This window comes from Chiloscyllium plagiosum, unplaced genomic scaffold, assembly GCF_037043375.1.
Source record: "Chiloscyllium plagiosum isolate Xiang-an unplaced genomic scaffold, Cpla_swu_hap1 HiC_scaffold_43, whole genome shotgun sequence".
NCBI classification, from domain to species: domain Eukaryota; kingdom Metazoa; phylum Chordata; class Chondrichthyes; order Orectolobiformes; family Hemiscylliidae; genus Chiloscyllium; species Chiloscyllium plagiosum.
The window spans coordinates 16,386,554-16,399,422 of record NW_028270181.1 but is presented as its reverse complement, the minus strand read 5'-3'; the positions used below and the strand labels follow the sequence as shown (position 1 = coordinate 16,399,422).

The 12,869-nt window shown below is 39.1% G+C and overlaps 1 protein-coding gene across 1 annotated transcript in view; it reads left to right on the top strand.

Moving 5' to 3' along the window:
• The window catches only part of lrmda (leucine rich melanocyte differentiation associated), an 889,883-nt gene that overhangs the window by 548,473 nt on the left and 328,541 nt on the right, over positions 1-12,869 (top strand). The window contains exons 3-4 of the mRNA XM_043678940.2: positions 4,592-4,718; positions 5,779-5,918. Coding sequence (XP_043534875.1) covers positions 4,592-4,718; positions 5,779-5,918 — 267 coding nt within the window. The remainder of the gene's footprint in view (positions 1-4,591; positions 4,719-5,778; positions 5,919-12,869) is intronic.

Sequence of the window (12,869 nt, the reverse complement as noted above, 5' to 3'; positions counted from 1 at the left end):
AGATTCAGCTCAAGGAGTTTGCAGGTAAAGTCGATGTCGTCCTAGAGGAAAATAGGGCTGCTATGAGAGAGATGTCTGGTGGTGAGTTTAACCTGAGGGTCAGCACAACTCGGGTAAGGGATGAAGTTGAGAAACCAGGACCTTTATGGTAACCTCATCTTGTGCAGGAATTGAACCTGCACTGTTGGTATCACTCTGCATTGCAAGGCAGCTATCCAGCCAACTGAGCTAACAGCAATCAACTGCAGCAAGTAATGGTATATGGCCTTCATTGTAAGAGGATTGAGTTCAGAAGTAGGGATGCCTTACCGCAGTTATCTAGGGTCTTGGTGAAACCACACCTGGACTATTCAATGCAGTTTTGGTCTCTCTACCCAAGAAAACATATACTTAGAGGGAGTTCAGTGGAGGTTCACTGGGCTGAGACCGAGGATGGAAGGACTGTCCTAGGAGAAGAGATTGGTTTGACTGGGCTTGTGTTCACTAGACTTTTAATTGATGAGAGGGAACCTTTTTGAAAATGCATAAAATTCTAACTAGTAGGGCTGGAAGAATGTTTTCCCTGGCTGAGGAGTCTCGAGCGCTGTCTCAGAATATTGGGTAGGCCATTTAGGACTGAGATGAGGAAAGATTTCTTCACTCAAAGGGTTTGAACCTGTAGAATTCTGTACCACATTGATGTGCAGACCACATCACAAAACATATTTAAGAACGAGATGGATTTTAAAGGCATCAAAGAGGTATGAGGCGAAAGTGGGAATATGGTATTGAGATGAAGGATCAACCATGATCCTATTGAATGGCAGTGCAGCCTTGAAGGTCTGAATGAACTAAAAACCCTAACACTATTTCTGTGACACATTAACTCATTAAATTAAACTATGTACAGTAATCAGTTTTAAATTTTCTTCTTACAAATGACAATGGGGATGCAAATCTATGATTTCATGAAGAAAATTCTCTGAGGTCTATGGAATTTTCAAATATCTAAATTAATGGCCTACTCATGCAGATGGGTGAAATGATGTATCTAAATCCTGATCAGAACCTGTACCATCCTCAGGTCAGATAGATTATAAAAACCAATTGTTTTCCCTTGTGTTTGATATAATGGAGTCACTAATCTACTTGATCTACATGAATTAGCTAAAAGGAAAGTGAGTGATGCATATATTTCAAAGATAGCAGGCACTTGTAAAAGCAATTTCTTTGGGAAAAAATGCTGCACAGGTTTTTAATGAGTACTAATTACCACAGCAAAAAATGTTGGAGTCTTCAATGGATTTACGTGAATGAAAGATCAAAGAATGTGGCACTTGCATTTTAATCTGTTGACTAAAATAAAATGAATAGGGTGGTGGTAATGGGGCCCGTGAGAGTGACAACAACACAGGTGGTAGAGACTTTAATCCCTCCTTTATTGTTGAAGCCTTAAGTCGAGTCACAATTAAATAATCAGCTATTTTTATTTCAACTTCATGTTCAGATCTTGAAATTGTTTCTCGCCTTAGGTAAAAGACTTGAAATCACATGTAGTGATATGAAAGACCATTCCTTCTTTGTTGGTACTTTAAAATGTACCAACATTTGTACTTTAAATGTGCAAATGTCACTTTTAAAGTCCTCCTTCATCCAGGGGCAGGAGTGAGGGGAGTTGATTTGATATGGGGAACAGCTCATTAGAGGCATTTGGCATAGCTGCATCAATAATGTTCAATAAGTCAGAGCTTTCTATGTGATTCAATGTGTTACACTTTCAAACAAAACTATCTGTAGTTGTTTTGCTTCATCCAGGGCCCCTGTAGAATGCAAACTCCTTAAAACCATCAATTTGTGAAACAATATATATCAGTAATCAAGGTGTTTTGAGTAGAGACACAAGGATTGTTCAGCTGAGAGTTGCACTTTTGGGAAAAAAATAGCAAGCAAGCTGTGCAGACAACTCCCATCTTTGGTAGCCTGGTGTAAAAGGTCATAAACTTAACTGACAGTCCCCATCAGGTCAGTCAAAAACAATGTTAGAAACAAAGTTAGTAAGGGCCTGGGTCAAGTCGTGCTCTAAAGTCAGCATTGTCAAAAGCCTCAGTCACATTCATACCTACAGGCAACCTCTGCTGATCCTGAGTCATTAATCAAACTGCAGAGCCAGTCTGACCCTGGCTCCTTCCCTTTGAAGTGTGGTGTCCTTTCCAGCATGAGGAAATAATTTGCTGCCTGATTCAATGAGCCATCAGTGGAGCCAGCAGACCTAATGACATGTGAGAATATTAACCTCCTACCATGAAGAGCTGTGAATCTTGAGAGGCAGTCTATAATTCACCCAGTGCACCGGAGGCACTCTGTCTCACAGTCTCTGTGACAGAACTTTGTTTTTATTCCTGCTTCCTTCTCCTGCAACTTTGCCGTCAAGATTTTAAAATAGATCTAATCTCGCCCTTTTCTCACATCTCATTTCAACTGCCGTCTCTTGCTTCTGCACTTTTATTAAGTTTATTAAAACCAGTTGAATCCTACTTTTTATGGCAGGGCTCTGTTCGCCCATTCATTATGGTCTCTTATCTTGGCAGGCAATCAGAACTGAAAGGCAGCTAGTCCATTATGCACATATGAAGCCCATCACTCCTTCAGCATTTGCCAATTCATCAAACATTTATCATTTGCCCTCTGAACAGCATGTCAATTTGCCTGTCACTCCCCAGTCTGTGCTGCTTTGTTTGAATCTAAACATTGCTTTTTCACACTGGTGTTGTAGACCTATCCTTATAACACATCGCCCCCTCCCTTCAAAGGAAAGTCTCCTTGGTGCTAAGCAGGGAGGGCAGTTGCCACTGCTTGTTGTATGCAACATTTTTGTAAAATAATGAGGGTGAAGTGTGAGCCATAGGCAATGATTCTGGGATATTAGGTATGACAGGGAGCTTGATCATAATTATCTTAACGAGGATAGGGTTAATTACAGTGGAATCTTAAAGTTCTTTCCATTTGAATCGGGTCGAGCGAAATGCATTTTGATGTTTTGTCATCTTGATGTGACTCTAAGTTGCGATGTGAATCTCTTGGCTGTGCGGGGAATTCCTTTGGGAGAATGGTGTGATCCCTGCAGTGAGGTAAAGGAGATGGTACCTGTGGGTGAGATAATGGGCAGCTTTCAGTTCATTAGAGCTCTGCAAATAGATAGAGAGTAGGCAAATAATGCTGCTCATCTGTTTTACGCAAAATTTAAAACGAAAACTACATGCCATCCTTGCCTGGTTTGGCCTACATGTGACTCCAGACCCACAGCAATATGGTTGACCCCTAACTCTAGGCATTTAGGGATGGGCAATAAATGCTGGTCTAGCCAGCGATGCTTTCATCTTTTTTTAAAAAATGAATTTTTAAAAAGTCATTACAATTCATTTTGTTTCAACTATGCAATGGGTAAGTGTGAAAATATTAAGGAAGAGCGAGAGAAGACATTTAAATAAAATGCAGTTTGTTTTGGAAACTGTCAACGCCCACTGTTCCCTTTCTCTTCTCCCCACCCGACCTTCCTTGGCTTACTGTTGTGAATTTAGTTGATTACATCACAAAGTGCACATTGGCCTGATGACACAAAAACAGCAATTAATAAGAAAGCCCTTGTGTGATGCAGCTCTTTTTAACTGAGTGACTAATAACATCATATGGCAAAATTATTAAAACCAGACAGGTGTTAAGGGGATTTGTACAGAATTTTTTCTGCCTGCTTCTGATTCTAAACCAAGCTTCAGTGAGCCTGGTCATTTCAATGGGTAACTCCCTCTAGCGTTCCAGGGCCTTTGTCCCACTTCATGCTCTGTCATTTGGTTTCATTCGTACCCTGAAGCATATAGATACATTTTTCTCGGTTTGCCAGTGCCAAATCATTTGCAGATTTTTGTGGTAAGAATATTCTATTGACCTAGCATGATTGGAACACTGTATATATTTATGGTGAAATACATTAGAGTGTGGGTTGTTTGTTGCTATGAGTCTCCTAAGCAGGCTTTCCAGGTGTGTTTGGGAAGGAGGGGGGGGGGGGGGTGGTGGAGGGGATAGATGGGTGGTTAGACACAGACCTCATGTCATAAATATCACATTTTATTTCCTCCACTGTTCAGATTGCACAGTGGTCACATATCAGAGTGATGATAAAACTGGATTCATTAGCGGTACAAGAATGATATTTGGACTGAATGATGGATGACAACTTAAATTTGTGTCCAGGGAATGAAGGTGAAATGTGACAGTGTTATTTATCTTGGGAATGAGGGTTTAGGTCAGGAGAGGCTGGGTGCCTCAAGGCACAAGACGTTGACAAATTCATCCTGTAGGCCGCATATCTGAAGCCTTTTGTTTTAGATCCTGGCTACTCACTAAGTGACCCTCATCCTTCATCCTGCCAACGTGTGAAAAATGTGAGGCTGTGCCAGTGCTCCCTCTGACACTAATTCTTGTCATTCACTTGCTTGTCAGGCTAGAACCAAAACTTTCCCACTTGTGAAAGGGAAGGTTGAAATATTTATTTCTGTGGATAATGGCTTTCCTGATTTAGTAGCTTATAATTTTTCCTGTTCCCTTCTTGTTGCAGGTCATTGGAAGGACTGGAAGAATTCATCTGTCTGGAAGAGCTAATCCTGGACAACAATCTTCTCAGACATGACCTGCAGTTGCCTTGGTTACCACACCTTCATACCCTCACAATCAACAAGAACCAAATATCCTCTGCACGATTACGTAGTAAATTATGTAGCATTTAATTTAGAGGAAATGACTTGAAATTCTATTTGTGTGGATATTGTGTTCTCTTCATTGATGGGCATGCCAGAAATTAATTAGTGGCATGTTAATTCGCAAAGTCAAATCGTCAACATTTGGAATTATTTTGTAGGCATTAATGGGAAGAAAAAGACTTTCTTAAAGGAACGCAGGAGAGTTTGTCTTGGATGGAAGGGAGCCCTCTGCTGGAATAATTATTGCATGAGATAAAATCAGGCCCATGGAGAATACTAAATAGGGAAAGGGCAGGCAGTTGTCACTGCTGTATATAAATGGTGTTCATCGCATACTTTTAATTACATTGGGATACGTGCTATGTGATATACTCACTGAACTATTCTAATGTGAAGATTGAAGGGAACAAACTTAAATAGTTTTATGAAATATTCAGCACTAAACTTTCAGGCCAAAAACAATACTTTTTTTTTGGAGTGTTCTTCATTAAGGCATTAAAATACCCCTCAGAAAGGCTTTTAAATTATCAGGGCCCTGCAGAGTCAATGAAAGTTCAGTAACATTGATTTTCAACATTTACTGGAGACATCATTCTTACTGTGCAAAAGTATCAGGCCACCATTTATATTCTTGTGGGGAAATAAGGCTGTTATTGTTGCCACTGTAGACTCGTTTTACAATGGGCTGAATGTGTTTGTGATGGATGTCGTGTGAAGTAACTGTTTGTTTCCTTGTTGGAAAAGTTTCAGTTTCAACAATTGCTTACCATTTAGCCACACAACATCCATCATTTTGTCAATGTTTTAAATGTTTCACAGTGAACCTTTGAAAGAAAGTGAACTAAAAAGAGGCACATTCTTTCAATATATGCCAAAATTCTGACATGTGTGAGCCGTGAATTGCCCCTTAAACAATAACTTTGACAAGTCTTGAGTGCTGCAGTAAATTTGACTGTCAGCTCCTGATGTATATGATTTTTTTACTGCTTCCCTATAAATGCTTTTTCATTAGTGTGATTGAATCCTTAACGATGACCTTTGACACATAACCGAATTAGACAGCCTTTTGGATCATTTAGCTGAAGTGGTGCCTTGGCTTAAGTACCTCAGCCTCCTCGGAAATGAAGCCTGTCCCAATGAACTTGTTAGCTTGGACAACGATGAAAGTGACTATCAAAGATACAGGTTAGTTGTACTTGTTGCTAAGAGATAAGTGCAGTTACCTGATAAATGTCTTTCAGTTATCTGCTGGAGAAATGCATTAAAAAAACATTGCTGTTCCTTATTGTTTGATGTTTCTGAATTTTCAGCCACATTTATTCACAATATACCAGCTATTAATCATTTAAACTATAGGCGTAACTGGGAGAAATTATTCAGTGGCAAATATGTGGGGTTCATTTTAGTGCTGTCAAAAAGACATATACAACTGACAGCCTTTATAGTATGGGATATAATATTTATAGCATGTCACACAGCCATAGATCAGAGCAGAAGCACATCTAAAATACTGCAGTTAATAATAAACTTTATACTGTGTTCTTGAGTGAAGAGGTTTTTTTATAAAGCAGTGTAAACATTTTGCAAATGCTGTTTATATGTGTCTTCATAAGAAACGGAAAACTTTCCTTTCTAAAACATTACATCTTATGTTGAAAATACAAAGCATATAGCCATCATGACATTAGATTATTTAGTCAAAACAACACTGCAGGCATTTTCTGTGCACGTATGGTTTGTATTTTGCAATAGCGATAAACTATGTTGACATCGCAAGTGGCAACATGTGTAGTTTTGCTGCAATGTATTTCACTATGTATCAGTACAGGAACAAAATTGACTTCCATGATATTTCATTAGGATAGTAATTTGCATCTGCAAGCTCTGTAAAACTTGGGGGAAATAACTGGAAAATTTGCAGATTCTGAACTACCTTTACTTCTTTTTATTGAAGTGTCTGTTTTTTTTACCAATTAAATATATGCAATATTTATTTTACTTCGTCTCATTATCAAACTGCCATCATATTTCAACTTAATTGCTGCCCCTCTCCACCACTCCTTTTTCATCAATGTGATTAAAGTTCTTCAAAATGGGCTTCCATAATTATTTTTAGGATAAACGTTACCTAAGTAGTCAAGATTAGAGTGGTGCTGGAAAAGCACAGCAGGTCAGGCAGCATCCGAAGAGCAGGAAAATCAACGTTTCTGGCAAAAGCCCTTCATCAGGAGCTCCTGATAAAGGGCTTTTGCCCGAAATGCTGATTTTCCTGCTCCTCAGATGCTGTCTGACATGCTCTGCTTTTCCAGCACCACTCTAATCTTGACTCTGATCTCCAGCATCTGCAGTCCTCACTTTCGCCATATTGATTTTTCCCTAAGTAGTGCCTTTCGTTAAGAAACTTGCATCTTCTCAACCAGCAAACTTTAACTCTTTAATGATCTCAGCTCGTTAAAATTAGGAGATTATGTATCACACAAACTATAAAACCCATTCTACTCTCTTGTCTGCCAATGTTTTGGATCTTAACTAAGGCATTGGCAAAATAGTAAAATCATGCTGAGTATTCCTGTTGTCATTGGGAAAGGAAACAGGCCAGGATTCCTCGTTCTGATCTCTATTTAAAACTTGTGCCAATCTCTGTGGAGACTGTGGCAAGGCAAGGGCAGGTGTGGACCCAGCTGCAATGTGGCCTCTGGGCACATAGTCTGCAAATACTGCCTTGGCTCACACATGAGGAATAGCCACTTCAGCCAGTCCTGAAGGATGCATAGTACCCAGAAGGTTGAGGATGAGTGGTGGGATGGATTAGAAAGTTAATTGAAGGGGAATGTTTCAAAAAAAAAAATGAAAAGCAGAGAGGGGGGTAATAGGACTCATCAAATATATTCAAATATGTAGCCTTCAGGATATATGAAGCTGGGTAATTTTTTTTATATTGACTTTTTCATGCTTTGACTAGTTGACAGGATGTGATGGATGCTAACTTTCACAAAGACTTGACAAGTTATATGGAGGAGGGGAGACCTGAGGAAAATAAAGTAAATTAAATTTCAAAATGGCTTTAATAAAGAAAAGGTGAGAGAGAAGTAAAGAACGGTTTTAAAAAGTGGTTGAAAATGGCCAACTGTAGATGCTGGAAATCTGAAACAAATGCAGGGAATGCTGGAGGGACTCGGGTTTGGCAGCATCTGTAGCAAGATCTATTAATTGTATATGTCATTTATTTAAGTGTAAGGTGGCATAGCAACAAGTCAAGATTAGACTGGTGCTGCAAAAACACAGTAGATCAGGCAGCATCCAAGGAGCAGGAAAATCGCCGTTTCAGGCAAAAGCCCTTCATCAGGAATCCTGCTCCTTAGATGCTGTCTGACCTGCTGTACTTTTCAAGCACCACTCTAATGTTGACTCTAATCTCCAGCACTCAGTCCCGCCTCAGCATAGCAACTAGTGCCCGCATGGGATATGGACCAAGCACAGGCAGGTGGGACTAGTACAGTTTAGGCCTATGATTGGAATGCAGTGGATGGACTGAAGGGTCTGTTTCTGTGCTGGATGACTCCATGACTATAATATGAAGGAGGAAGCATCGCTAAAGGAGACTACAACTAAGCGATAAATGGATTTTGGGATTATTAAATGTGAAGTAGTATATTTTTTATTGGAAAAAAATTGTGATCCGTAATTATATTTGATTGAGGATGAAATTGTGGAGTAGATGGATTTTAGGAGTTTTAATGTCACAAGATCTCAAAACAAGTAGATAAAGTAATTAAACTAAAGATTCAAAATAAAATTATTTTAAGTCCCTTCTGTTTCTCTGTTGGCTTACAAATGAGCGTTTATATGGAAGATTTGTTGGCCTGCAAACTAAATGTTCCAGATGGCTGTACTCCTTTAATACTCATCAGCACCATCATAAAATGTTGTAAATGATTTTTTTCTACTATTTAGCTAAAGAAGAAAATGTTCTTATTGGTGAATAGTTTTCCACCATATTTATAGATACTGCTGAGTAATGGAAACAATATGAAAAACAGATGATCAGTTAGATGTAAGCAATGTAACTGAACACAGACTCTTTCCAGCAGTGCCAGAGTGAAGCTTGGAGTACGTGTCCACTTGATATTGTTTAATGGGGGTATTTTTGTCCACTTTAATTGATTCCTAAATACATAAATCAGTTTTGTTTGATTTTATTTGATGCAAATATATGTAGTAAATTGTCTTATTTAGTTTGAAGACTTAAGTCATAGAAGGCATTGATTGTGTGACCCAAAATTATGCTATAGTGTACAGCAGACCATAGAGTTATAGGGATGTACGTCATGGAAACAGACCCTTCAGTCCAACTCATCTGTGCCGACCAGATATTCTAAATTAATCTAGTCCCACTTGCCAGCACTTGGCCCATGTGTCTCTGAACGCTTCCTTATTCGTATATCCATACATATGCCTTTTAAATGTTGTAATTGTATCAGGTTTCATCACCACCTCTGACAGGTCATAAACCTTCACAAAACATGATTTCTTTTAATTGTGCAGTGTTTAAGTCGCTTCTAAATGGTTGTTGGTTGACCAATAATTTCCAATTTAAGAGGTTTCTCTTCTTTTTAGCATAAAGCACATTTTTCCACAGACCTGTGTCTTGGTTATGTACATTTTTGGTTTTGCAGCTATTGGAAACAACAGTGACTCAGATTGTGGGTGTGGAAATTTAAAGGAAATGCAAAGGAAACCTTCTTTACTAGGATCACTGGAAAGACAGAAAATGGAATGATACAGAAACATCCAGCTTTATTGTTAGATGTTTGCTCTTCCTTCAGAAGATTTGGATGTGGCTGAGATAGACGGCATTTACTGCCCATCTCTCGTCGCCATTGAAAAATGAGCTGCCTTCTTGATATATAAGTTTGGGCTAGCCAGGCCAGTTAAAAGGAGAAGAAGAACCAGTGTGTTGAGATACATCTGGAGGTGCATGTAGGTCAGGAAGGGAAAGGAAATCACGTTTCCCTCCCTGGAGAACATGAGTGAACAAGATAGATTTTACCACTGTTAGGTTGTTCAAGTCATCATTATTGAAACTAGGTTTCTATTTTGTGCTTTATTTAATTAATTCAACTTAAGTTTCCCAGCTACCATAATGTACGATATGGGTAATTTAACTTCATAAGCAGTTACTCCTGATCAAAGCTGACTTGCTTCCACCTCGGTTCAACAGTTCTGAAATTGTTGATAGATCTATCTGTGATTTACATTCTCTGCCACATTTTGGGCAGGTGGCACTTGAAGAAATAGGTAAATGGATTTTGGGAAATTTGTGATCTACCTCCAACACCTCAATTTCACCTCTGTGCTTCCTGATGACAACTCTCAATGAGGAGAGGAAGAATACTGAAATACTTAAATGGCTTAATACTTACATCACTGTCCTTGAAAATGATCACTGAGTTAGACTAAGACCATAAGCCTTCGGAGCAGAATTAGGCCATTTGGCTTATCAAATCAGCTCCACAATTTGATCATGTTTCTTGACCTCCTCCCCTGCCTTCTGCCTGTAACCCTTCATCCCCTTAATAATCAAGAACCTATCTATCTCTGTCTTAAGGACAGGTTTATCATTCCAAAACTGGGCATAGATAAGTTACCGTATGTCGTCAATGGCAAAATTAAACAGTAGTCCAAACTGTAATCTCATTCTCTGGCACATTTATCAATCCTTGAACGCATTTAAGCCTAGGGAACCAATTCCAATTTCAAGTGGATTATACAGATTGGTACGTGAGGAACAACGTTAGGAATGCCTTTGAATGAAGTATCAACTAAGTAACTAACGGGGCTACATGCACATTAAGCACTAAACGCTCCAGGCTTAAGGAAAATCTTCATGGTCCTACAACCAATCAATTAGACCAAAGCTCTTTCACCCTGTTACATCCAGCTGAGACTGCTCATTAATAATTCAGCAACTATCAGGAGGAAAACACCACTAACACCTCCACCTTGACAAACCATACTGTATGAGTAACAAGAGACTGAACTAAACTGCTTGTGAGAGACTTGTCTAAGAAGTGTCAATCAGGTTCGACTACTTGGCCTCATCCCAAGGTCTACAATCTTAGATACTGGCCTCCAATTAGTTTGCTTCATTTTATATTAGCCAGGAGCAGAATTCACTGATACTGAGGGCTTTGATGATATACCGGCTGGAGTGATGATGACATATGCCAGAGCTATTTGCTCCTCTGTCTAACTTATTTCATTACGGTTGTGACATATTTACACAACAATGTTGAAAATTGTCTGGAAATCTTCTATTCACAAAACACGGTCTAAATCGAACAAGGATAATTGTCACACTGTCAGTCCACTTCCAAGCATGGAAAGTGTCATCAACAAAGCAGTCAAATAACTTTTCCTTCTCGAACGCATCTAGGAATAAGCAAGTAGTGTTGGCACAGTCAGTGTTGCTCTCATTCTATCAATGAGTTTTTAAAAACACAGCCATTTAGCTGCACAACACCAATGATATATGGCCCATACCAATGATATATGACCCATACCAATGATATATGACCCATACCAATGATATATGATGCATACACATTAGAAGCAAACCTAGGCCACTCGGCCCCTTCAAAATTGCTCTGCTCTTCAGCAAGGGTTGATCTCCTTACTCCACATTCCTGCCTACGTCCAATAATCTTTCACCCTTTTGCTTAACAAGAATTTGTCTACAACAAGAATTTTGCCTGACATGTCGATTTTCCTGCTCCTTGGATGCTGCCTGACCTCCTGTGCTTTTCCAGCACTACACTTTTTTTTTATAGATATTTTTATTAGAAATTTAACATTTTTTCCAAGTTTACAAAAATAAACAAAACTCTCAGATATAAACATTGATATATAATTAGCTCAAATATACAATAGCCAAAATTTAACCAAAAAAAACAAAACAAAAAAAAAACCGAAAAAAAGGAAAAAAAAACCAAACACAACTCAACTATCTACTAATCTAACCTACAACTAACCAGAGTGTATATTTAAGTCTCTTACATGCTCGGGATGTGTTAGCCTCAGATATAATAAAACCCGTATTCGTGCGGGATTCCTCCCCCGAGGGGCCCCGGACCAGCCAGGTTTGTAATCTAAATTAAATAAAAGCCCTTGTTAGGATAGCCGAAATATCTGTATTTATGTAATTCAAAAAGGGCTGCTATATTTTATAAAATAATTCGGTCTTTCGGTGCACCATATTTGTAAGGAAGTCAAGGGGAATACATTCCATAATTAGCCTGTGCCAATTTGAAAGTCCAGGGGGGCCCTCAGCCGCCCAGTTCACCAAAATATTTTTCCTTGCACAGAAAGAAAGAATAGAAAATAGTCTCTTCCCGTACGTGTCCAGGGAGGGAAAGTTCGAAAAGCCCAAGAGGAGAGATACAGGGTCCACTTTAATTTCCGTTCCTAAAATTTCTGTCAGGGTACTTGCTACTTTAGTCCAATATCTACGGATCTTATGACAGGTCCATAGGCAATGTACAAGAGTGCCCACCTCTATTTTGCATTTAGGACACATTGGAGATGCTCCTGCCTTAAATTTTGCCAATCGAACCGGTGCTATATGGGCCCTATGAAGTATCTTCAGCTGGATAGCCTGGGTTCTGTTACAAATAGTAATTCTTCTAGCATTTTCCCAAATATCATTTCACGTTTCTGTGGAGATTTCTAGTCCCAGATCCTGATCCCATGTTTTAAGCAGATTATCCATATCTCCCGATACTTCATCATGTAGTAAATGATAAATAGTACTGACGGAAGATACCCCCACTGGTCATAGGACACTACATTCTCTATCGGATTTATAAAGACTATCTAATAACGTAGTCTTCTTCTGTATATAATCTCGAATTTGGAAGTATCGAAAGAGGTCTCCATTGGGTAATCCGAATTTCTGACGCAGCTGTTCGAAAGACATCAGGACCCCATCTTTAAATAGATCCCCTAGACATGAGATACCCCTGGATCTCCAGAGTTTAAAAGTGGCATCTGTTAACCCCGGTTGGAATCCCCATGTTCCCACTATCGGTGCATAGGGGGATGTTTTATGTGAATTGCCCTCATTTTGCCGCATTATAT